The sequence below is a fragment of the Aythya ferina genome (genome assembly GCF_964211825.1).
Source record: "Aythya ferina genome assembly, chromosome: 2".
Taxonomy (NCBI): domain Eukaryota; kingdom Metazoa; phylum Chordata; class Aves; order Anseriformes; family Anatidae; genus Aythya; species Aythya ferina.
In genome coordinates, this window is record NC_140297.1 from 31513062 (window position 1) to 31538440 (window position 25379).

At 43.5% G+C, this 25379-nt stretch overlaps 1 protein-coding gene and 1 long non-coding RNA gene across 11 annotated transcripts in view; one reads left to right on the forward strand and one right to left on the reverse strand.

Annotated features, from left to right (window-relative positions):
* LOC311432519 lies at nt 1–24076 on the reverse strand. 10 transcript variants are annotated; one of them, XR_014690105.1, is made up of 5 exons: nt 23995–24060; nt 9958–10026; nt 6917–7001; nt 4158–4275; nt 1–3088 (listed from the first exon to the last, which is right to left on the reverse strand). It is a non-coding gene; the product is annotated as an uncharacterized lncRNA (long non-coding RNA). The 10 variants fall into 10 exon arrangements; XR_014690106.1 differs by having other exon boundaries at nt 1–3103; XR_014690107.1 differs by having other exon boundaries at nt 1–1652; nt 2904–4275.
* The window catches only part of TSPAN13 (tetraspanin 13), an 18599-nt gene continuing 17238 nt past the window's right edge, over nt 24019–25379 (forward strand). The window contains exon 1 of the mRNA XM_084510976.1: nt 24019–24153. Within this exon, the coding sequence (XP_084367102.1) occupies nt 24091–24153 (63 nt within the window). The 5' untranslated portion in view covers nt 24019–24090. The remainder of the gene's footprint in view (nt 24154–25379) is intronic.

A 25379-nucleotide genomic window follows, 5' to 3' on the forward strand; every position in this document is an offset into this window, starting at 1 on the left:
TTTTCACACTTATTATTTCACATTTATTATTCACAAAATGAACATCAATACTTAATAGGGTTCAATGGACAGATTAGTGAGATTCCATAGCAAAAACTAATGGATTCAATTACTTACAAAAATGTACAGAAACAAATCCACAGTCTCAGTTTTGCATGTACAAAAGTTCTGCAAATAATAAGTAGATTAATGTCTTTTTCCATTCAGACTACACTCTATGGGGATGGTTAAGTTTTGCAAGAAAAAAAAGCATTCATTTTAGAAGCATTAACTTCAAAGCATGCATGATGTCTGAAATCTGAAACATTTTTATGCCAGGGTGATGTTACAGATCACAAGATATTTGACTGAAGTACACAAATAAATATATAAACTTCTCAAGACCCATCTGGCTTTCTATAATATTCCCTCATGCCTTGATGTGATGTAATTTACAACTCCAGTGCCTGAAACCTGGCTAAGATGTTGCATAAATAAAGCCAGTGTGCAGCTTTATACATTCATTCAAGCCTCAAAACCCAAGCCCAGAATGAGATGTCTGACATTGTGGGAAAACTCAGCCTACCCTCATGATAAAAGCTTCTGGAGCTTGTGGATGTGAGCTGGACAGCAAAGGCCCTGTGCAGCATGGTCTCCTGACTGACCTCTTTTTCACAGAGCAGTCAATCGGATAACAGTTGCTGCCATTTCACTTTCCACAGCCCAAATTACTGTGTAATAGTCATCTTCTGCCTCACTCCTGCCTCTGCTGTCCATGCCTCTAACCATGCCAGTGCTGAGAATTGTTAGGGCAGTGAATCAGTTTGCCAGTATGTCACACCCCGCCAGTTCATCTTCTCCTTAAGAATGTGTTATTTAAAACACTGCATCCTTCCCTTTAAACAGAGTTAAATCCACATAAATGAGAAATTGAATTGGTAAGGTTTTGAAAAAGGAAACATACTTAAAGGGGGAAAGAAACAGGGAAGCATAATTAACTACTGAAATTGTGTATTTTGGAATTAGAAACCAATAAGCTATCTAACAGTACAGATTTTTCTGATGGGAAAAGTCAACACAATGTAAACCACAGACCCTGTGGTTTCAAGTCTTACCTCGGTGTGTATCTAGCTTTACAGGAAGCAGCAGAGAGCAAGCAGAAATCACGTACTGTTGAAGGCCAGCTTTCCATCTAGAACAATATTTATTTTTGAACAGGTATTGATCTTTCAAAGGGGAAATGTATAACATGAGTCCAGTAACTTATAGCAACAGTAAGCAGACACTTGGACTGTCATATTATAAAACAGAATTGTTGAATTAGCTGTATGCTTTTCATTCTGGTCTTTGTTATTACAGAAAATAAATCTGCCAGGCACTACTGACCTGAGATGATCTCTTCACAAGTTCTGCAGCTGCAGTATAATATCAATTCATTATTGACACAGAACCACTATTGCTGGAAACGTTTCAAATTTAAGAAATGTGCTTTTCAAAGGTAGTAATGAATATTCAGTTGGGTCTGTGTAAAAACTACTTTTCCACATAATCTAAACAAAGCTGATTTCAATGGAGCCAATCTAGAATAATGCACAAAGGACACAATGACACACCTGTGGGTGAGATTGCCAGGGGCTGGTGAGAAGTGTCTGGTTGCAGGCTGGCTGAGCCATCTGCTGGAGAGAATAAACATTGTCAGCAATAATCACTGGCAAAACAGCTTGTCTTCAATGCGTCTGCATTATGCATACCTACAAGCCATGCACCCATCACAGATACAGGATGCAGTTGTCTCCTACTCCCTTAGTTGCTGGGTTGGAAGGAAATGGGTGTTTTTAGGGTGGGGCCAAGTAGACACCTCCTGCAAGCCCCTTTCAGCTTGCCCACGCTCAGCTGATCTCATAATTTGTTTAGGCAGGATTTCTGATACTGGTTTTCAGGATCAGTTCAGTTAGGGACTTTCCGTGCACATACATTATCAAGCAGCATTTAGGATGTATGCTGGAAGGTGAACTAGGTGGGGGCACAAATACAAACACAGCTGATTTGCATCCAACTGAATTTCAATACAACTGTGTGGGATGATTAGGCTTTGCAAAAAGCCTGTGACAGAATCCGAACAGAGGTTTTGATGTGACTCTCCCCAGGCAGAGCACCAATCTATAGCAGCCTTTATAGAGTCCAAATCTCAGTTAAAAAAAATCCCCAGCCGTAAGCATTTCTTCAACACAAGCCATAAATTAGTATTCCTCTTCTAGAGAAGTGAAAATTACAGTCAATGCTAAATATATTCTTCAAATCTGGAGTCAGTTATCATATAAAATAAAAATAAACTTCCAAAAAAAAAGTTTCATAAAATGTATTTATTTTGAAATATCAGTGGAAACTAAATGTCAGAACTATAAGTATCTCTTTTACTCAGCAGTAAATTGCAATAGGATGCACTTTAAAATGGGGATTACTGAATTTGAAGGTGAAGGTGGGATTACTGAAGGTGATTCCTCCCTTCTGGCCTCTCCCTTTTGAAACCATGCTGAGGTTTTAACTAAGAGCCATTTATATTGCTTTAAAGCAATCTTCTAGCATGCAAGTGCTCTCCAGGAGAGGGATTGCATCGTACCTGCGATGCAAAAATGAGTTAGGCTTTATGGCCTCCTCAGTTAAAGCACTCGTTAGGGACCTGAAAGGTGCGGATACAGTTTTTATTTCTTACTGCTTCTATGCCATTGTACTGCAGCCTTATAACAAAGGGAGCTCCTACCCCACAGAGGCCTGTAATCCTAAACATCCCAGAACAGCAATGAGTTGATGCTCCTTTCAGCTCTTCCAGCAGCAATCCTACTCCCCTCCTTGCTGTGCTTTGGCTGATAAGAGATTTACTCCCAGAACACTCAGTACAACCTTCCTCACCTGATCCCTCTTACCTGCTGGGCCAGCACATCCCAAACCCAGTAGCCTGTGCCAAAACAAGTGATGGAGAAGTCCCTGGGCTTGTCCCTGGGGTAGCTCCAGGACGGTGAAGTGAGGAGGGGCTCCTCCAGCACCAAGGCAGCAGCTCCAGGCTGGCGAGACCCTGTGCAGGCACCCAGGGCCCAGCCCCTTCCCACACCTGGGAGAGGGATACCTGGGTGATTTTGTGTGAGAGTTAATATGTCTTCACAGAAGTGGTTCTCAATAATTAGTTCTAGCAATTTATTAACCAATTGGCAAATTAAAGATTTACTTTATAGATTCTCTCTTTGTTGAGTTAAATCTATATGTATTTTTTCTAAAAAACTTAACTACACAAAACCAGTGAACTCCAGTAAACACTCCCTTCTGATTAAGGCCCTGACCATTAATGCTTTTGTCAATACATTTGAAAAACTGTTCTTGAACATTACTTTGAAATATAAATAAAATATATAACTATTAAAAATGCTTACTATAAATTCAATATAAATATTTTTAAATATTGTTGCTAAATATATAAATTTTCAAATGTATTTATGCATTATATTTAAGTACCCTTAAAGATATACAAATAAAACATTTTTATAAAATGTAAAAGTATTTAGATAAAAAACATTTAAAATATACACTCAGGAGAAAGTCACAGCACTAACATAATATATGTGTAAAGGAAAATATTTAGATACAAAATATTTTGACGAGAACTCAATTTCAATCCATGGGATAAGTTACTTCTATATGAATAAACTAGCTTGTTACTTAAATACTTCCCAAATACATTCATAGATATTTTGAGAGCATTCATAGCTTTACTCCACAACTTTGATAAAAATGTTCACAAAATTCAGAACACCTGTTTTTTGAAGCATTGTTCACAAATAATGAATTCTTTTAGCCTGAATGCAGGCACTTTCTTAGAATTCACCCTATCTGTAGCGTTAACTGAGGTCACAAACACAAGATCCAGCCTTCCTCCTGGCTGTGCTCTAAGAAATGGCTGGGCAACTATTTTAAGAAACAGACACAGCTGATCACCTAGCTATTGATACTGCTTTTGGTTTCCTTCCAATACCTCTAAGCTATGCATTTTTTTACCCCTGCAGTTTTTTGAAGTAAGATTTTAAGGCTATTAGAAATCCCTTGAAAGACCAATTCTTATCTCAAGCATAATTCATGATACACAGTTCATCAATAACTTTACGTGTAACGTAGGAATGCCATAGAACCTCAGACACGGCCCAGGACACACGGTGCCCTCTGGATGTACATATACACTGCAGAAGCTTCTCCTCCTACTGCTTCTTTTGAGGGGCTTGAGAAACACACTCCAGAAGGACTCCTGTTCTGTACGAAGAGATAAGAGTAAGTTCTCTTAGATCATGGATAAGACTTCAAAGTACCAAGCATCTCATGCGTATTTGAGAAACGTGGTCTACTGGGAGGTGTGCCTGCCAATGGCAGAAGGGTCGCAGGAGATGATCTTTAAGGTCCCCTCCAAACCAAACCATTCTGTGGTTCTTTTGTCTGGCATACAGTGGAGAGCTGAGTGTGGTCAGAGGTGCCTTTACTGAGATGCTCGGTTTACCTGGAAATAACATTTCTCTGACACCTCAAAAGGATTCACTTCGCATTCCTGACATGTTCATGGACAAGAGTAAATACCTTTAAAAATCCCATTTACACATTATTTTTTTTTGGTTGTTTAAAATAAGGCTCATGGGCTGATGAAGACAAAACAGCCCTTCCTCAAAAAGAGCTACAAATAACATCACACAGGTTAATTACAGCCAGTCCTCCAACAGTAGCTGACCTGTGCTGCTTATGAAGGAACAACACAAAGATGAAATGCATAAATATCTTTCCAAAAAGGGGGAAAAGAAGCAACACCTTTCAATTTTACTGCAAATATCCCAGGTGTGAAAGGCGTGGGGAGGATTAAAAGTGAATCTCCAGGGGCTGTGGTTCTTCCTGCAGCAGGCCTGGCTGTGTTAGCAGGGTTTCATGTGCTCTGCCCTGCACTGGAGAGCTCTCCTGCCTGTCAAAAGGCACAAAGCTGCTCCTGGAGGAGCCTAAGGCTGGCTGCTGGACTGTACATTGTCAGTGGTCTGCCCTGGGTAAACTCCTGTGCCCTCAGAAGGAGCCATGGGAATGCTTGGAGGTGATCCAGACATGAAGGAGGGTGAACAGCATTGGCCTACTTCCTCTCTGCCTCTCCCACCAGGGAAGGTAAGCTCAGAGGAAGAGAAGTGCATGTTTCAGGCTCAGTGGTCACCCAGCAACCACAGAGCACGACCAATGCGATGGCTCTGTTTTGCAAACGCACAGGACATACCTACTACCTGCTGGAGAGGCATTGCTGTCTTACCTACCATCATCTCCCAGTCAGCAAGAAGAAAGAGGCCTGTGCTGAAACTGCTAATGTGGCACAGCTGTAGGCCAACACAGCATTTAGGTAATTGAATCTGCCACTGCTGTGGTTGCCAGGTACCAGAAATTCTATTTGAATACATATGATTTTTTTTTTTTAAAGACCCTGAATAAAAAAATAACTACATTGTCGCAACTTCATAATGATAACACATCGCTATGATAACAAAGTCCCTTTCAGAACATGAACTGCCTGAGATTTTCCCTCAATGAAGTTTAGGAACATTGCTGACAGGCCAGCCTGACTCTCTCTATCACTACTAGCTATTGCTGGGATATTTGAATAATGCTGGCAGTCATAAATTATTCCAGAAGAAATAACAAAATAGTATTGTTGATGTATCCAAGGATACGACCAAAATTAGTTTTATAGGCAGACCTATGTTATGACACCCACTCATCTAGCTGGGAAAAATCAATAAGCTTTCAAGTACATCAGTCCTTTTCTAGGTCCAAAATAGAAGCAGCAGACTTGAAAAAATAAATCCCAACTGAGAACAACAGCTCGAAAATTTAGTTAGATTTGTACCAATGAGACCACCCGAGAGAAAATAGATGGTATCTGTGATACAGAAGGACATTCTAAGGGTAAGTCAGCAGGCAGGAGGAAATTATAAGGGACTATCTGCAAGGAAAAAGGCAGATAATTTATAGTTTGTGGCATATGAAGGATAAATCAGTGGAATAAAAGGTTAATCTCTGCCTTTTGCTGTGTTGATGACAAAGAAATTCAAATATAGGAGATTCAGGCTTCTCCACCTTTGTTCAAGGGTCACAGACAACGCTACACCAGGCAGGAACAAAATGGTGCTTACCACGTGGCTGGGTGCCCATCCCTGCACCAAGTATGTCCCTTCCCCTGACAATAGTAACCTTTGAGTCCAAGCCTTGTGCAATGCCAATGCAAAGACGTCTTCTGAAAGAGCCCCACAATGAGACTGTAATTTCACAACTAGACAGTTCTCTTGCACCATGATATGGGAGCAGCATATGAACAGACCTGGAAGATTTTCCCCTTGTTTGAGTATTATGAACATTTTTCTGTTGTTTTATTGAGACAGTAGAATTCTGGGGTTAACAGAAGCAGAGTTACATTTCTTTTTGCTGTCGCAGAATTCCTACTCTGAGCTTCAGATATTAGCACATTTAGTAGCCTCAGAACATGGAAAGCTGTTCCACAAGAAATCATTAAGTCTGACTTTAAATCAAAGGGTATCTCATCCTGTAGCCAGCTGAACGCATCTGGGAAAAGGGAAACACTGTCTGTTCCCAGATGGATCACTTCTCACTTACCATGGTAACTCACCTAGCTCACCCTCACAGGCTGGCACAGGCTTCCAGAAAGTCTTGGAACATTTTGTCACCCAGTACAAGGTCTGGCTCTGCAATCTACCACAGGGGCTGGGGCAGTGACATTTTTTGGACTCTCCTTGGTGCCCCTCCAGTGTGCCCACAGCCTCCTGGCCAGGCCCAGGGGAAGCTAAGCACATGGCCTGCATCTGTTGGCACACTTTTACTCTTGCTTGGGAAAATCTGTGTCAAACACAAAAATACTCACAGCAGTCAGATTTGTTTGGATACATCCTCTGAAGATCCCAAATAGGGCAGTATTTTGGCAGGGGAAAACTCAACTCCTGGAAACACTGCAAAAAGAGAGAGAGAGAAGGAGCATCAAGTACCACTCCCAAGATGGGTATGGGACACAAACAACTGGACAGAGATAATTTGGAATAACTACATAAATCAAGGTCATGTACTGTCACTTCTGTACCACATATATATATATATATATATATATATATACACACACACACACTCAGGTGCTGCTCTTACAGTCACACCACAGAATCCTGTTACAGACAGAGATTGCTTTATCTCCACTTTTATTTTGGCTCCCTTTTATTTTATCTCCCTTTTATTTTGGCTTTCAACTTCATTTTGTACATAGTCAGATTCAGTCTCCTTTGCATTTTTTCTTTGCTTTGTTTGTGTGGGTAGTTTTATTATTTTTGCAACAGCTAGTTATAGTTAAGTGATTTATGTACCATATACATTACTATAGTTATGTTTATGATTTTTTTTTTCTTCTTTAAAGAAACCTTCCTGAAACAGCAGACGATGGTGCTCCTTTAGCTGAAGAAGTCTAAGGGCAAAACGCACCTCAAAAGATACAGGCACACATCTGGATGATTTATTTAAGCCTAAATAACACATTTTTTCTTTCAAGGACTAGAGAAGCAAATGGCCACTTATTTATGCTCTGCCTGTGTGAAAAATCACGTCTGTACCTTCCAAAACTTGAACAGGATAAATCACATGCAAGAATCAGATGTAGGCAAGAAAAATTAATATGTATAAATCAAATGTATATGAATTTATCTACTAAAGAAGTGCTGAAGCAACTGGTTCTCACAACCCTAGACTCCAAATGGTTTCCACAGGGTTTGGGAGAGGTCCGTCTCCAGTTACAGCTTTCAGACTACTGACCGAAGAGGAACACATGGTGGTGCTGATGTTGCAAAGCAACCCTGAATTTTTAATATGAAAAAGGCATGGAGGAAAAGTGCAGTCTTCTTGAGAATACTAATCCTCAGAGAGGAAGAAAAAGTACAGCTTCATCCCATCTCAAGGGAAGAATACAGTAGGGACAACTTAATAAGTTAGGTTGGAACCTAAGAGTAAACTCATGGAAAAGCACAAAAGCATTGGCTTCTGCAGACATCAGTGAGAGTGACAACAGAGCAACAACCTTCCAGGTGAAGTCCTGCATCAGTGTGAGGGTCTGAATTATGCTGTAGGTGACATTTAAACTGAAATTTTCTTTCCTTGAAATTCATGCTAGTTGTTCTCACAAAAGTCACTTAAAATATCAGAAACACAGAGATTTTTTGAAATTCTCACAGGTTCTCATTCCACTGCATAAAATGGAAATGATAGAAAACCACATATTCCCCCAAGATGAAGGCATCAGAAGCAGAAACTTCCAGTTCTAGGAAGGCATTGAACCTCTAATTATGTTACTGACCCACTGTTCACCAGCCATCTTTCACTGCTGTGCTAGCCTGTAATGTGCAGAAATTCATCTTTCTTCAGAGGCAAAATAGCAAACATAAGTCACGAATCTCGGTAAAATACCAATAAATAGACATGATAAAGCACTGGGGGAAAAAAAAAAAAAAAGATTAAAAATACCAAGTGAATGTGCTCTGTTCTCCTATTGCATAGGTATCTGCTTCATTTGGTTAGTGCAGGGGATGTGCCTTCAACACAGGAATGTCAAACAGAAGAAGCATTCGATTTGGAAGAATGGTCCTAGCAGCAACCACAGTCAAGGATTTACCTAGTATTTGGGGTAAATCCTGTACTTTAGCGGCATCTTTTACGCTGTTTTGTCAGACTTGTGACTTCTTGTCTTTTGTCTCTGAGCTGGAGATGACACTCGAGTCAGACAACAAGATACCAGGAAATACTGCATGAAATCATGACAACAGAAACTTCTAGGGATGAAGTGGTAGGCTGTCAACCCCAGCACAGATACAGCACTGAGAAGAGGAAAGACACCTTATGTCCACTCCTGCTGGTCTTCTCAGAGACAAACATAGAATCACAGAATCATTAAGGTTGGAAAAGACCTCCAAGATTATCTGGTCCAACCATCAAACCACCATCGGTATCATCCACTAAACCATGTCCCTAAGCACCACGTCCAACCTTTCCTTGAACACCCCCAGGGATGGTGACGCTACCACCTCCCTGAGCAATCCGTTCTAATGCCTGACCACTCTTTCTGAGAAGAATTTTCTCCTGATGTCCAACCTAAACATCTTACCACCAACAGTCAGAACTGAGACTGTAAAGAAACATTGACCTGCTGTTAACATGGAGAAGGCCATAAAGTCTACCTGACTTTTGTTAATCCACTTCTGTTTTAACATCACTTGTAATAGCTAAGAGCACTCATAATATCTATGACCACTCATGTCAGCAATCCCACTGAATGCCTGCAAAGAAGCACTGCAGTGCACTCACAGGCAGTCAGTGCTCCAGGCCCATGTACTCCTTACATGATTGATAGCTTGCTTTGCCTAAATTACATGAAGAAATATTTCCCAGTGAAAAGCAGACTTTAAGAGCTCTTTATGTTAAGTGTCTCATACTCTCTTATGGCTGGACACTTCAAAAAGTTCCCATGACTTGCCACTGCTGAAATGGCCTTGTTTTTTTGGGAGCATCAGAGTTATTACTGCTGTGTAGGCTGCTGTGTCTCTCAGCAGGATCAGCAAGGCAAGCAGCACTATGTATATTGTTAGTTGCCATGACTTCAGCTGCTGTAGGAAATTTGTGCTGTAAGACAAGCTTCCATACACATTTGGAGGAAAAAACACTCCTGGAGTGGCAGGCTGGCACCTTCCAGAGCTGACATCTCTCACTCGAGCACAGAAAGTGGAAACAAAACACAGTTGACACAGTGGTCAACAGTAAAAAAAACTGCCTTCCAGCTCATCCTGAGAAGTAAGTTAATTATTTTAAGTTCAAAATCCACCACCATTTAAAATTCTCTCCAGTACTAAATAAGTTTAGATTTGCCGTTATACTTACATTCGGTGTACTTTCTGTAAAGCACAGTCAATGCAAATTTTCTCTCATTTTGTGATCGTCATTCATTTCCTTAAAAAAAAAAAAAAAGAAAAAAGAAAAAAAAGAAAGAAAGAAAAAAGAAAATGGAACAGCATTAAACCCTGTGTTCTTCCTTCATCCCTTACAGTTGGCCTTTCTTACTCCCTTGCCTAAGGTTCCTTTACCTATGTGAAGATACATTAACTAAATGAGGGCTGTATTGCCACACTAACAGGGCATGCTTTTTTAGAAACTGCATAGAAAAAAGTAACTGCATAGGGAAAAAAGCTGTAATGCCTAGCTGATTCATATAAATCCATATTGACTGATTGCTGTATTGTCTAGTGCTGACTAGCACGTGAAAACCACAGCTTCAAAGAGATGAACCCTAATGTGGGAATGACGTGTCGTGCAGGCTGACAATCCAGACAGCAAAAAGAGGTGAGTCTTGGGACCGTGAGAAGAAATTTTGGTGAAAGATAAGCCATGTCCTATCAACTTTATCATTCTTTCAGGGAAACTGTAATAAGCAAATTTAACTGACAGAAAATTCCTTTGTGCTTAAGGGATTAATTACTTATTGCAAATATCAGTACCTGACTGTCAGCTTACATTAACATCCCTAACCCAGATGTTTGGCACTGATAGCCTTAGCAGAAAGCCTTAGATAGAAGACTGATAGAAGACTTGATAAGCAGCTAACCTGTAGGATAAAATATGAAGCTAAGTCTAAGCCTATAAGCTTAAGCTTAGCTAGCTTAAAGTCAGCAGTGCTCTCCACGCAAAGACAGACTGATGGTCACAGTGGTATGTTTGCTGCTCTACAGGAGCTGGATGTATAACTCAACAGCGAGAAATAAGTTCAGAGTAAGTGCAAGACTGTGTGTTTTCATCCTCAAACACTAGATATCACCTGACACTCCAAGTCACAAACTGTGGTGAGGGCTGTTTCGTCTTTGGTAGTTTCTAGGCACCTGCTGCACAATCAGCATCATCTGCTTGCAAGAAGACCACTGGGAAGAACTGTGCTACCAGATAAGCATGTTCCTGAACACTCAAGTTACTTCACATATTTGAGGAGGGCTAGAAATTCACTCACTGCTTTCAAGGGAAAAGACCAAATGGTGAAACTGCTTCCCAGCTTGTGCACAGATGACTGTGGATATTAAGCAGAACTGGCTGGCAGTGGCAGATTGCTAACAAGAGGAAACAGCCATGGCTTTTTCTTTATGTTCCTTACACACACTAAAAAGTATTGCACTCACATTACTGGCAGCTCGTGGCTGTAGGTCTCCTCTTTGCAAGAAAAGAAGCTACTCTGCTCTATTAAAGAGATGTTTTAAAGAAAGATGAATTGCTAGGGGCACAGAGTATTATTACTTACCAACTGCTTCAAAACGTATGTCAGGTGTCTGAGTTATGACACTACTTTAAGACTATGGTATTATGAAAGAAATTGGGTTCTTTAGATTTATCTGCTGAATTTAGAACCATTTACTGTTCATATTTTCAAGATTTTGTTCAAAACAGTTGTTTCTGAAAGATTCGCACATCATCATAAGACTGCAGCAGCTAACTTTACTATAGATAAGCCAAGCTCATGGAGCAGGGTGAGCATATTACAAACATATACATTATGTAGTTAGGGCTGGTGAATAAAACACCTTCCCATACGTTCTGTCTACCTTGCCTTTTCTAATACTTCTCAGCTTTCTGTGGCCCTGAATAAAGGGGGGGAAAAAAAAGTATTTATTTACTGGTAATCATTAAGCAAATGCTATAGTGCTAGGGAAAAATACATTCACTTGCAACTCATGCCCTTGAGAAAGAAAAAATCAGTTGGGTGTGTTTTGGAATGAACTTGCTTATCTGGAGTATGTACAACACAGACCAGCTGAAAGAATGAGGTGAAGCTGAAGTGCAACATTTTTTTTCTTAAACTGAAAATATGCATTTCTGAGAATAAATAACTGATTTCTTTTTTGATCTACACTTTTAACTTGTGACTGGCCTAGAGAATGCTTGTGCCACGATTTAATACAGTTTTACAACACAGTATGCCATCATTTTTGACTTATGAAGGAAGATAACCTTTACGTGCAGTGGCTTGATGTGCTAAATGAAAAGAAAGGACCTGTTGGAATCACACGGGTCACTGGATCCGGTCCCTAGCAGCGCAGGCCTCTAACAGCCTGCTGTACTCCCTGAGCTAACTGTGTAGTCTCCACATATGCTGCTGAAATGTAAAAGACTAAATCCCACAGTCATAATCTCATGCCACGGGTAGAAAAATAGGCAGAACAGGACTCTCACCTTTGGTATTTGGGGTCCTTGGTGAAGGCTAACGTGAAGGGGAGCAGCTCAGTAGAAAACCACCTATGGAGCTGGTAGACTAGCTGAACATGGGCCAGCAGTATGCTCCTGTGGCAAAAACAGCTGACCACAGGTGGGGCTGCATTAAAAGCATTGCCAGTGGGTGGGAAGAACGGATTACTCTTCTTTACTCAGCACACCTCTAATACCACTTCTTGGGTTTGGCTCCTGAGTTCAGGAAAGTTACTGACAAACTGGGGAGAGGCCAGAGGGCCACCTGAACAGCTAGAGGGCTGAACTGTGTAATGTATGAGGAGAGGCTTATTTAACCTAGATAAAAGGAGACTGACTGCAGTCTTCCACTCTCTAAATGGAGTTAGAGCAAAGCTGGAGCCAGACTTTTCTGACCGTGACACAGCAAAAAAATGAGGTAATGGCACACACTGCAACAAACTTAATTCTGATAATGGAAACGTTTTCACTGAGAGTACTCAAGGACAGGAACAAGTTGCCCTACCAGGTTGTGGAAGCCCCATAGTTGGAGATGTTCCAAGATTTGACTGGACATGGCCCTGAGCAACCTGTTTTACCACAGGAGCTAGCCCTACTTCAAGCTGAAGGTTAGATCAGATGATCTCTGGGGGCCCCTTCCAAATTATCTTTTTTTTTAATTTATTTTTTTTCCCAGGCACATGACTCACCAGAAAGCTCACAGGCCCAGCACCAACAGTGACACAGTCAATAGGCACACCTAATGATGAGCACTTATCTAAGAAGCTTACATCAGACTCTCGGTGCTTGATTTTTCCTTAGTGATATAAACCTTTTTTCCCCATCCTTCCACTCACGTAGGACAAGCTCAGGCCTTCCTCTTCTGTTCTTCTGTTCTTCTACATACTTGTAAACATTTCAGATTTCTGCTTCTTGGCATGTGATATCTGATTACTTCAAGATTTCTTGGAATGCTTCCAGGGAATCACCTAGGAAAGCATTCAGTGGATGGTATCCATTTTTCCTTCAAACCAAAACCAAGTGGTGATGGTTTCCACCTGAACATGATCAAGTGGTAACCTTTGGGAGGTGATGATAACAAGAACCCACAGCAGACAGAAGACCCATAAAAACTTCACTTAATTTTAAAACTATTGATTCTCCCCACTGCTTCCTCTCTGCTGTTAACATGTCTTGTTAATCTCAGAGTTATATTTTATATAACTCTGTCTTATATCGAACATTGAAGTTTGCTGGTTTTATCTCAGACCCGAAGACGAGAATGTGATGGTGGATCAGGTGCCAGCACACTGCACTGATATGAACGATCCCCCCACCTCCTGGTAGAACAGAGCATAGTGAATATCCTCTCCAAAAGCCAATCTATGCTGCAGGTCTGTCTCTATAGAGACACACAAATGCCTTGTATTTAATGCCACAAATATATTTCAGTTTGTCTGCAGGAAATATTAGCCCACTCAGCTGCCTGGATCTAGAAGTCTGTCTTTTTCTCTTTCAGACGTAACTAAAAAATCAGCTCATTCAACATCCCTGAATATTTACCTTGAGCAGAAGGAAGAGGCTTTGTGTCAAGCCTTTGACGTGTTACTGTTCAATATACAACTATTCTGCTATTTTCAGCCTCTGGTTACTTGTTTCTTTAATACATTAGATACAACAAACTCTCCTTATCCTAATCCTCTATCAGCTTAATTCAGAATGGATTTTAAATAATGCTGAAAGGCAAATCTTACAATTATGATAAGAGCTTCAGAAAATCCCAAGACCTAGCTTTTAATCCTATGAAACCAGTATTTGCCTTTTAAAATGTTTTTAGAAGGCTGACCTCTGAAATACAAAAAATAATGTTTTTAAAATCAATGTCCTGGTTTTGTTGTTGTTGTTGTTGTTGTTGTTTGTTTGTTTTTTCCTTCCTCTCTCACCTGTCTATAGATGTAACAGGGACAAACTTCACCAAGACTATCTTTTGTCTGGAAAGCACTATTCATGGGACAATACAAAAGAAACAGGTATCAACTGAATTAACTAGTAGACATGCTATTGTTATACTCAAACGTTATTTTCACCCACTGCATGGTGGATCATGGGATTTTAAAAAAAGATTCAGTCCTGAACAATGGCTTCACAGTTGCCTGTCACTAGTTTTGCTTGAAAAGAGACTCCATTCTAAGTAGCTTTTTAACAGTGATTTAATTTTCAAGGCTTAACTCAAGAGCTTTATGCCATTTTGATTTTGGTCAGAAAGTTTCTTAAAGAATACATCCAGCATTTATCATTCTAAAAGTAAAGATGAATGAATTGTTCTTTGATCATTAGTCATTTGTAACCGCTTGTCAGAATTATTAAACTGATAATTTGCTACATCTTTGTGCTTCTGGAGGAGCTATTTTCAGACCTAGCTGTGGGTTGCTCTAGCCTCTTGTCGTGGTTTCCCTGCTCTAGTGCAGACTGGATCAGCCCATGGCAAATGGTAGGGCTGTGTTTCCACCCCTGGGGCAGCCTATTCCAAGTATATTGGACTCCCCTCCAAGTGAAGGCAAATTGTGGCCTGCACTCTGCTGCTAGAGGGATGGAGAAAAATGCATTAGCGATATCAATTGTGGCGTACCACTTGGCTGCCTTCGATTCAAGTTCATACTGAAGTTCCAGCATGTCCGGCACTGCAGCACTCAGTGGTGGCGTGACTTCGTTCAGGCCGCGATAGTCCACTGTTAGTCTCCACTCGCCATTAGACTTTCGCACTGGCCATATGGGACTATTGAAAGGTGAATGAGTCTTGCTGATCACTCCTTGGCTCTCCAATTGACGAATTAGCTTATGGATGGGAATCAGGGAGTCTCGGTTGGTGCGATATTGCCGCCGGTGCACAGTTGTGGTAGCAATTGGCACTTGCTGTTCTTCGACCCTCAGCAACCCCACAACAGAGGGGTCCTCTGAGAGACCAGGCAAGGTAGATAATTGTTTAATGCCCTCTGTCTCTAAGGCAGCAATACCAAAAGCCCACCGGAACCCTTTTGGGTCCTTGCAGTATCCTCTTCTAAGATAGTCTATGCCAAGGATACATGGAGCATCCGGACCAGTCACAATGCGGTGCTTTTCCCACTCATTCCCAGTCAGACTCACTTCAGCCTCCAATACAGTCAACTGCTGAGATCCCCCTGTCACTCCACAAATATAGATGGGCTCTGGTCCTTTATAGCTCGATGGCATTATAGTACATTGTGCACCGGTGTCTACTAAAGCCTTATACTTCTGTGCGCGTGATGTGCCAGGCCATCGAATCCACACAGTCCAATAAACTCGATTGTCCCTTTCCTCCCCCTGGCTGGAGGCAGGGCCCCCCTAATCCTGGTCAGAATCTTCCTCGTTTCTGTGTTTGAAGGACTGTCTGCTGGAAGTTGGAGCAGCAAACTTTTCGGAGAATCCCTTTTTCCTGATTGTTTTCTTTTGCAACTCACGTACCCGTGCCTCTAGGGTCGCGGTAGATTTTCCATCCCACTTTCTCATGTCCTCTCCATGGTCTCGTAAGTAAAACCACAGGGTGGCACGGGGTGAGTACCCACCATATCGTCTTCCTTGTGTGGGTGAACGCCTACCCCTGACAGCTGAGACACTGCTTTGTACAGGTGCGAAGGAGAATAATCTCTCTTCAAGTTGGTGAACCTTTTCAGAAAGTTTCTCCCAAGTGTTCTCCTTTGGTCGGTGGGCACTGGTTGGTTCAGGTGGGGAGGACAATAGATTCTCTTCAAGTTGGTGAACCTTTTCAGAAAGTTTCTCCACAGCTGAGACGCAGGCCTGTAAGGAAGAGGAGAGACTTTCTTCGTACTGCCGGAGTTGTTTAGCCGCTTCACCCACTGTGGGTTCCTCATCCTCTTTCCAGGCCATTATTGCCAATGAGCTGGCATATGATGATGGTGCACTCCGTACAAACTTCCGCCACATGGGTCGTGTACACTTGACTTCATCTGGATCTGTGGATGTTTGTTTGAGGTCTGGATCCTCATAAATCACTTCCCGTACGGCTAATTCCCTCAGGTACTGGATTCCCTTCTCCATAGTGGTCCACTTGCCTGGTAGACATAAAATATCTTCCTTGAAGGGATACCTTTCCCTCACAGCTGAGAGGAGACGCCTCCAGAGGCTGGTGGGTCGTGCTCCATCTGCAATTGCTTTGTCAATGCCGGCGTCTCGAGCAAGGGATCCCAGCCGCTTGGCTTCCCTGCCGTCTAATTCCACACAATTGGCTCCAGAGTCCCAGCACCGGAGCAGCCAGGTGACAAGCTGCTCACCTATACAGCGACCAAAATCTTTTCGCACATCTCGTAGCTCGCGCTCGTTTAGGCTTCGGGTAGTTACTGTTGCTCTTTCGGCATCCTCATCTTCCTCCTCCTGAATCCTTGACGGCCCAGCGTCGTCATCATCTTCGTCATCTCTATACTTAGTTTTGGCAGAAGCCTTACCTGGATTGGCAGAAGACTCTCTGCGTTCTAAACGACTTGAATTTCTATACCATATTTTCACCTTCTCTACAGGGGCAGCTTGCACTGCTACTGCTCGTTTCTCTGACTTTGTTACAGGGTCTGCCACAGGGGTTGGAATGCCCTCTGCAGGGTCAACTTGCACTGCTACAGCTCGTTTCTCTGACACGGCCACAGGAGCTGGAGCGGCTACAGGAGCTGGAGTTGGAGCTGGAGCAGTTGCAGGAGCTGGGACTGGAGCAGCAGTAGGAGCTGGAGCTGGAGCGGCTTCAGGAGCTGGAGCTGGAGCGGCTTCAGGAGCTGGGACTGGAGCAGTTGCAGGAACTGGGACTGGAGTAGCGGCCGGAGCTGGAACTGGAGCGACTGCAGGAACTGGGACTGGAGCAGCTGCAGGAGCTGGAGCTGGAGCAGCTTCAGGAGCTGGGACTGGAGCAGTTGCAGGAGCTGGAGCTGGAGCGGCTGCAGGAGCTGGGACTGGAGCGGCTGCAGGAGCTGGGACTGGAGCGGCTGCAGGAGCTGGGACTGGAGCGGCTGCAGGAGCTGGGACTGGAGCGGCTGCAGGAGCTGGGACTGGAGCGGCTGCAGGAGCTGGGACTGGAGCGGCTGCAGGAGCTGGGACTGGAGCGGCTGCAGGAGCTGGGACTGGAGCGGCTGCAGGAGCTGGGACTGGAGCGGCTGCAGAATCCACCGTAGGGGTCACAGTGGCCGTTGGATCTGTCACAGGGTTTGGAGTGGCCGCAGGGTCTGTCACTAAGTTGACAGCAGTATCAATGGCAGCTCGATAGGCATGAGCCAGGCCCCAGCACGTTACAATGATTTGTGTTACTTTGGAACTGCCAGAATCATTACACCTTTTTTTCAAGCATTCTGCCAGTTTTTGAGGATTTTGCCATTGTTCAGGGGTGAATTTCCAACACACTGGGGGTGCCAACTGCTCTAGATGCCTGCCCATATCCACCCATACTCCCTGCCACCCACAACTATACTGCCTCCGGGCAGATCTCCGGATGAGCTTCATAAGTAGTTGTTTAACTTTAAGCAGAACCTGAAGTGCATTCAGGAGGCAGAACAACAGGACTATGCTGGTCTGAGTATCCCAAGGATATTCAATATCTTGGAGAGCTATTGTAATAAACTCGGAGGATAAGAGGGTGGTGAAGGAGGAAGGGAGAGTGATCAAGGAGGGTACAGGGGTGGTGAAGGAGAAAGGGAGAGTGATCAAGTAAGAAAAATTATCTTCCCCTTTCCCCTCCACAGATTGACTCCCTAATGAAAAAAGGCAACAGATACAATTGCTAATAGTTTCCAAAATACAGTTTCCAAAGTATAGAATCGAAGATGTTACTGAGTACAAATACCAGGTTAGAGTCATGGCCAGATATTTCATCATCTCATAAGCCACTGATACAACACACAGTACCATAACGGTCTGAAACCAGGGCCCGGAGAGGATAAACAACATGACAGAGAGCACATACGGAAAATAACGTGCTATAATACTCAATTTGGAAAACAGGCGCAGCACAGTTGAGATTAAAGCAATCAGCATTATGACAAGTGACTATTAAGCAGGTCTAATACTTATACCAATTTTAGTTTAACACACTCTGGTCAGATCTGCCGTTATCTCAACCTTTCGAGCCCCACGTTGGGCGCCAAAAAGACTGTCGTGGTTTAACCCGGCTGGCAGCTAAACACCACGCAGCCGTTCGCTCACCCTCCCCCCTCCCTCTCTGGGACGGGGGAGAGAAATGGAAAGTGAAGCTCGTGAGTTGAGATGAAGACAGTTTAATAAGACAGGAAAATAATAATAATAATAATAATAATAATAATACAATGATGATAATAGTACTACTACTAATAATATGTACAAACAAGTGATGCACAATGCAATTGCTCACCACCCGCTGACCGATGCCCAGCTTAACCCCGAGCAGTCCGGCCCCCTCCCCCCGGCTAGCCACCCCTATATATTGTTTAGCATGACGTCAGATGGTATGGAATACCCCTTTGGCTAGTTTGGGTCACCTGTCCTGGGTCTGTCCCCTCCCAGCTCTTACTGCACCCCCCCAGCCTGCCCGTTGGCAGGACAGAGCAAAGGCTGAGATGTCCTTGGCTTAGTATAAGCACTGCTCTGCAACAATTAAAGCATCGGGGTGTTATCAGCACTCTTCTCATTCTAAGCCAAAACACAGCATTCCACCAGCTACTAGGAAGAAAATTAATTCTGTGCTAACTGAAACCAGGACATCTCTGTACTTAAATGGCATGTTTTCCTGTCCTAATTTCCCCTTTCTCTGTTTACAATGAGTTTTATTCACTAAAAATAAATAAAAGTCCAAAAGAGTTTTGTATATTTTTTCTTCTGTACAGAGAAGTTTCATCCCATACAACACAGGCAAGCTTATTCTATACACCAGAATTGAACATAATGAACATCAGCATAAAGCACTGTTCCAACACCTGGTCCATCTACACCTGGCACCCATATGATGGCCATACGATCCCTGAACAGATAGATACACCTTGCTTATGCTGTCTTCAGTGCCTGGTGCCAGAAAGGGCTTCCTTAAGGCTGGGGGTGGAATGGCACAGGCACAATAGTGCTGCTGGTAAACCCACTTTGTTCCAGGAAGCAGAGAGAAATTCACTTCTGTGGGCAAATACTTACCATGGCACAGTGAGTTCATGACAAACAATACGGTAAATAGCTGGGGCATGGCCGCTGGACATTTGCACTGAATTTAGCTCTTAAAAAAATATTGCTGCAGACAAGGTTTTAAGTGTCCCCTTTATTGACTCCATATATTCTTCCTGCTGCTTTACTGGTAACCAGGGTGACTAATTGACCTGGCGGAATAATTGAGGTAGTTCAGGTGACCAAGATGACTCAGACTTCCTTTTTTAGTGACAAGAAATGGCTTGATACAGGAACCTCTACTTTCCATGGAGAGATGCAGTTGATCATACAGAGACTGTAAATGTCATTTTGATTTACAGACTTCGTTGACTGTAGCACAGACCCTGCAGCTATCAGCAAACTTCAGACACACTTCTGTGCCAAGCACAGGGACGTGCTTTAGTGGTCAGGTGCCAAGGTAGTTTGAGCCCTTTATATACTCCATGATAAGGTAGCTGAGACCCTCTCCCCTTGTTCATATTCACCATGTGCCTCAACACTAACATTTAAAAATGCCAACCGTGTACAATAAATATTTTAAATAAAACTTAGACTGTAGATGCTTGTCTTGGTTTTTGGGCTGATGCAGTAAGCTTTAAAAACAATCCTATGGGACCTTTTTGCATATACAAAAGAAAAATGAGAAATTCTCTAGATGCTGCATCATCATAGCTACAAATACGACATTATTGTTTGTAAGACTATCATTTGGAGTTTTCCTATAATGCCTTAAAGGAAGCAAAAAGCCTGATTCTAGACTTAAAAACAAACAATCAAAAAACAAGTTCCAAGAAAACACACACACACAGAACCAACCAAAAAAAAAACACACAACAAAACAAGCAGAAATACCAAGACAAGCAGGCAGAGAAGAAAATTGTGCAAGGTGCATTTCAGATTTCCTACAAATTTTCATGGAATCAGCAAGTGTTGAACAAGCCTGATTGTCTTGCAACTCAGTTCATAGCATTTAGTCCCACTATCTGTATTTTTTCCTACTTTCACAAGTATTTCGTTTATACATTGAAGGAGAGAAAGTCAAAGTAAAGGCCAATTGATACTAATTACAAAGTACAGATCCTGCATGTGGCATTCCTGCTCTGGAAAACACCTGGCTTGCTTTACCCCAGCTTTTCTCCTCCCTGATTTTGATGTGCATGAGAGACTTTATACAAACAACAGGGAAGAAAAATGACTGTGAGACAAAGAATGAAAGGAACTGCTCAGAGTGCTGTCAACTGCTCATTGTAAACCTGGGAAAAATAAAGCGATAAAAATCAATTTCTGCAAACAATGTTTTAGGTACTCTGTACTAGTACAAAGCAAGATTAGGTGTCATAATGTCGTAATTTTAAGCCAATGGTATACACTTCAAGACAACTTAGTATATACTCGTGCCTCCACATTTCAAATTTGTACTCAGAAGTGACACAGGCCTTTAGATTTCAGGCACATAATAAGTAAAATAAAAGAGCAACAATAATGTGGGATTGCAGCCTACTGATACAGAAGAGATTTTGCCCAAATGCTCAGTTTGAATTGAGTGTTTCCACAGGAGGCCCCATGCAGAAAACCTCCTTGAAATCACCAGTCTATATGGAAATGAACAGTGAAGAACCAAAGTGTCTCTGCTTGAAGCTCTGTTGAGTTGCAAGAAGCATGCTGGCAGCAAGCCCTGGCAGCTCTGCATTTTCACTCCCCTCTCTCCCTCTAGGAGCTCTTCCTTTTGCCCAGTCCGTCAGGGCTGCCCCAGCAGCAGCACAAGTGCCCAGTGTTCTCTCCCCCATCGCAGTTTCCCATGGAAGAACAACTAATTTACACTGTTTGTAGTTCCTCCTGTTGCCAGCAGTGCCATTGAAAGGCAAGAAAAAAGGGCAGGAGAACAAAGAGTGTGCAAGGAAGCGGAGAATAGGCATCGGAAAAAGTGGGGGAAGAACAGGAAAAGTCATATTCTGCTCTTGGTTATGTCTGGCAGCTTGGGGATTAATGTCACAGATGGCAGTGCAGAATTTGTCCCCTACAGAGACAAAGGGCGAGGAGACATACTTAGGATTCTCACTTGGACCAGCTGTTTAAATAACTAAGCTTTAAAAAAAAATATAAAATCAAGTAAACACTATCTATGCTTTACCTACAGAGAAGGAAGATTCATCTCCAACTACAAAAGTGCCTTGTTGTAACTGACAATTTGAAACAATTCACTAAAAAAAAAAAAAAAAAAAAAAAAAAGACAATTAGTTCTAGCCAGAACCAGAATATGATACAAGTTCTTCAGCCTGATAAGAACAGGAGCACAGGCGTACTTCTGGCCACTACCAGAAATTAGAGCACTTGTGCAGCTCAGTGCTGTAAAAGCAAGTTTTGTATTAAATCAAAACAATATCATTCCAAGCTCCTACTGTAAGTTGTGAACAGAATCAGAGGCGTGGGAGAGAAAAGACCTAAAGCCCAGCTACATTTGTCATAGCTCTATTTAATTGAACCCTCTGATTATCTAGCCAAGCTGAACTGTGCCCCACAGAGTTTATCATTGTCCAAGGCGGGGACAAACCAAGTTGCAATGGATATGGTTGGATGCACACTCGAATCTGAAGAAGTAATCCTGTACTAAGTGGGACTTTAGGAGCCGTGTCCTTTAATAATACTGGCATTGATTAAGAAAGTGGAGGTACACCTTTTAATAATTAATAGAGAAAGAGATCTTCTTACAAGAAGGGCAGTGGGTGATAATATTGAATAATTCAGCACTATAACAAAAGGAACAATGGTACAGTAATTTAATAAGTGAGCCTTTGCAACAAAATCCAACAAAACATTTGACAGGCTAATGGCTTCTTGCGTTCAGGAAAGGCCACACATTCAAGATACTATTTCCTATTGAGAGGACAACAAACAATTTCTGAAACTGCTCTTTACAACAAAATTAGAAGCAGCTGGTAAAACTGCATTGAAGCAAGTGACTTCATACTGGGCTTGTGCTCTGCCAGATCTGGGCCCAGAAGTTCAGAAGGGCCCAATAAAGCCAGAAGCTCAAGTCAGTAAATCTGCGTTCCCAATAGCAATAGGCCAAATTAGCTACAATATCAAGTCAGCTTAATTAGCAAGGGGAAAAAACAACAACAACAAAAACCCACAACGTATTTTTCACTCATCCGGCCACTTCACAGAGCTCCAGCAGCAGGGATAGTCTGTGTCTGTCAACTCTGGAAACAAACAAACAAAAAGCTTTAGCAGCTGTTGAGCATTCAGATCTAATTTGTGGTCACGAGTATTGGAGAATTTTAATTTGTTGCCTGACTAGCAGCTGAGAGGTAGACGTACATCAGTAAAAAACTATGGGTCTTCATTACTGTGTGAGGAGAAAAAAAAAAGAGCATTGTTTAATTGCAGAAGTCTGGCAAAACATCAAAGAGCATAGGAAAAAGATGTTAAAAAAAGAGAGATCTGAGTGACAGCCCAGTAAAGACAAAGCCTGCTGTTGTTCAGCCTCTTTCTGTCTCGCTGCTGGCAGGAATCACTAGCCTGCTGTGGCTTTCCTTAGCAGACAGAGGCCAGCCAAATTACATAAAACAAAACGCTTTTGAAATTTCCTTCTTAAATTGTTTTGATGACAAGTTCCCATTAAGAATTGTCGTGAATTCATCAGATAGTATATGCAGCTTCCTCTGCTATCCGGGAACTGACCATCGCTGGCAAGTTTTGCTCTGGCACCAAACCTTCCTGCAATAAAGCCACAGCGCTACAAAACAGCCCAAGTGATCATGGTGGAGGAACACAGATCTTGCCTCTTTGTGAAGCACAGAAAAAGATAAGAAAACACTTTGGTCACCAATCCTGCAACATGTGCACACCCTGAAGTAGCCTGCAGTTACTGGGCCTGTTGCGTTTATTGCACGGCATCGCTCCACAGGGTCTGAAGATGGGGTTTTGGAGGGTACTGGTGAACTGGGACAGTGCTTCAGTCAACTGGAACCAGCAGCAGAAATTTGGGAAGGCTGTTGTGAAATGGTATAGATGGGTTATTTTGTGTGGCTGCCCATGAGGAAAAATATTTAACTCTCATACTAAGGAAGTGTACTGATGTAAGCTTGTAGGAGAAGGCACAGAAAGAACCTGACAATAAAAAAAAGGGAAAAAAAAAAAAAAAAAGAAATACACAAAGAGCCAGTGAAACTTCACAGTACTCCAAATGCTCCGGAAAAACAACCCCTTGAACGCCTCCTTTTCATTACCCCGGGGGTGAGGCTATCGATCACAGACCAGGGGAGGGGGAAGGCGGCTGCAGGCGGCAGCACAACAAGATGGCCGAGGCGGTGCCGACCCCCCGGTAACGCCCAGCGCCGCCTCTCGCCCCGTACCCCCGCGCCAGGCCCCAGGCACGGCAGGGGGACGCCCCAGGGGAGGCCGGCCGGGGCTGAGCCCCGAGCACCCCCTGCTCCTCAGAGAGCAGCCAGCGCCATCCCCATCCCCTCAGCCCCTCATCTGCATATTGTTACCTTTGCGCCGGGGCCCGGCCAATCAGCGGGCGCCGCTCACCTGCTGGCGGCGGGGCGGGGGCGGTGCGGCCTCCCCGCGGCTCGGCTCGGCTCTCCCGGACCGCACCGCGCCGGCAGCGGTACCGGCACCGGCGCCATGGTGTGCGGGGGCTTCGCCTGCTCCAAGAACTGCCTCTGCGCCCTCAACCTGCTCTACACGGTGCGGGGCGGCGCGGGGCGGGGCGGGGGGCTTCGGGGGACGGGGTTTGGCGGCGACGGCTGCCCCGCGGGGCTGGGGGAGAGCCCTGCGGTGTGTGTCTGGGGGGTCCCGCTGCCCCCCGGTTGGGCTCCGCTGCCTCCCCGAGAAGGGAGCGGGGGCACGGCAGGAGGGGGACGCCGTGCGTTAGGGTGGGTAACTGCCCTCTGGGGGGTCCTGCCCCTGGGCAGGCACCTGCTGTTATTTCGGTGAGTCTGGGGGGCGGTGTTCAACAGCCAGCAGTAACGTTGGTGGTTGGGGTGTGGGTGTTTTTTTTCTTTTTTCTCCTCCTTTTCCATGCTCACACGAGGCAGCGCGGGGAGCAGGGCTGCGTGTAATGGCTGCCCCCGGCTGCGTGTGCCCAGGGAGTGAGCGGGTCTAATGGGGTTCAGCCACCAAACCCTTCCCGTCGCCAGCGGTTTGTCAGGTGTGGCTGTAAGCTCCTTGGAGGGGTGTGAGTGGGTGTAGGGGTGCTTCTTGCTGTGGTGGGAACACCGGGTGGTCCTAGGAAGTCGCACGGGCTCCCTGCGGCACTGTGCCTTGCCCACGTTCGCCCCAGCTAACAGAGCAGGCAGGCATCGTCTGCTTTGGCATCTGTAGTCTCAGGTAACCTTTGTGTAGTAGACCACGGTGAAGGTAACTTGGAGTGCTCCACCCTGATTTCTCTTTAAGTAAACCAAGATGTAAAGCAAGATTTTATTTTTTTAATTGTTATTTCTTGTACGACAGGTGAGAAAAATGTAGGTCTTTCTAACGTAATATATGTGCACAAATCTCAATCTGTGTGCGTTTTTCCTGAAATCTCATTGCGTATTCTGACAGACAGATACTAACCAGATCTATGGGGTCTGGTAGGACTTGTGAGCATATTTAGCCTTAAAGGGGTGGGTTGATCTCTCAGACCTCCGTGGTACCGTTTGTAACACCTGTGCAATGTACCTGTGCCCTGAATCTTGCTCTGATGTCTCTGAGTAGAATTTACTTTGTGGGTGTCACTTGGTATTCATCTGTGTCACCTGTGCAGAGCATATGCTTTTGCTGAGAGGAAGGAATGACTTTAAATTACAGTAACTGGGATATCCACCTGTTACTGCTTGTGTTGCTGATTAATGATTGGTAAGAGAGGAGATGGCCTGCTCTCAGTTCTCCAAACTGGAAAAGCACATGGAAGACCAACAGAGAACGAGCTT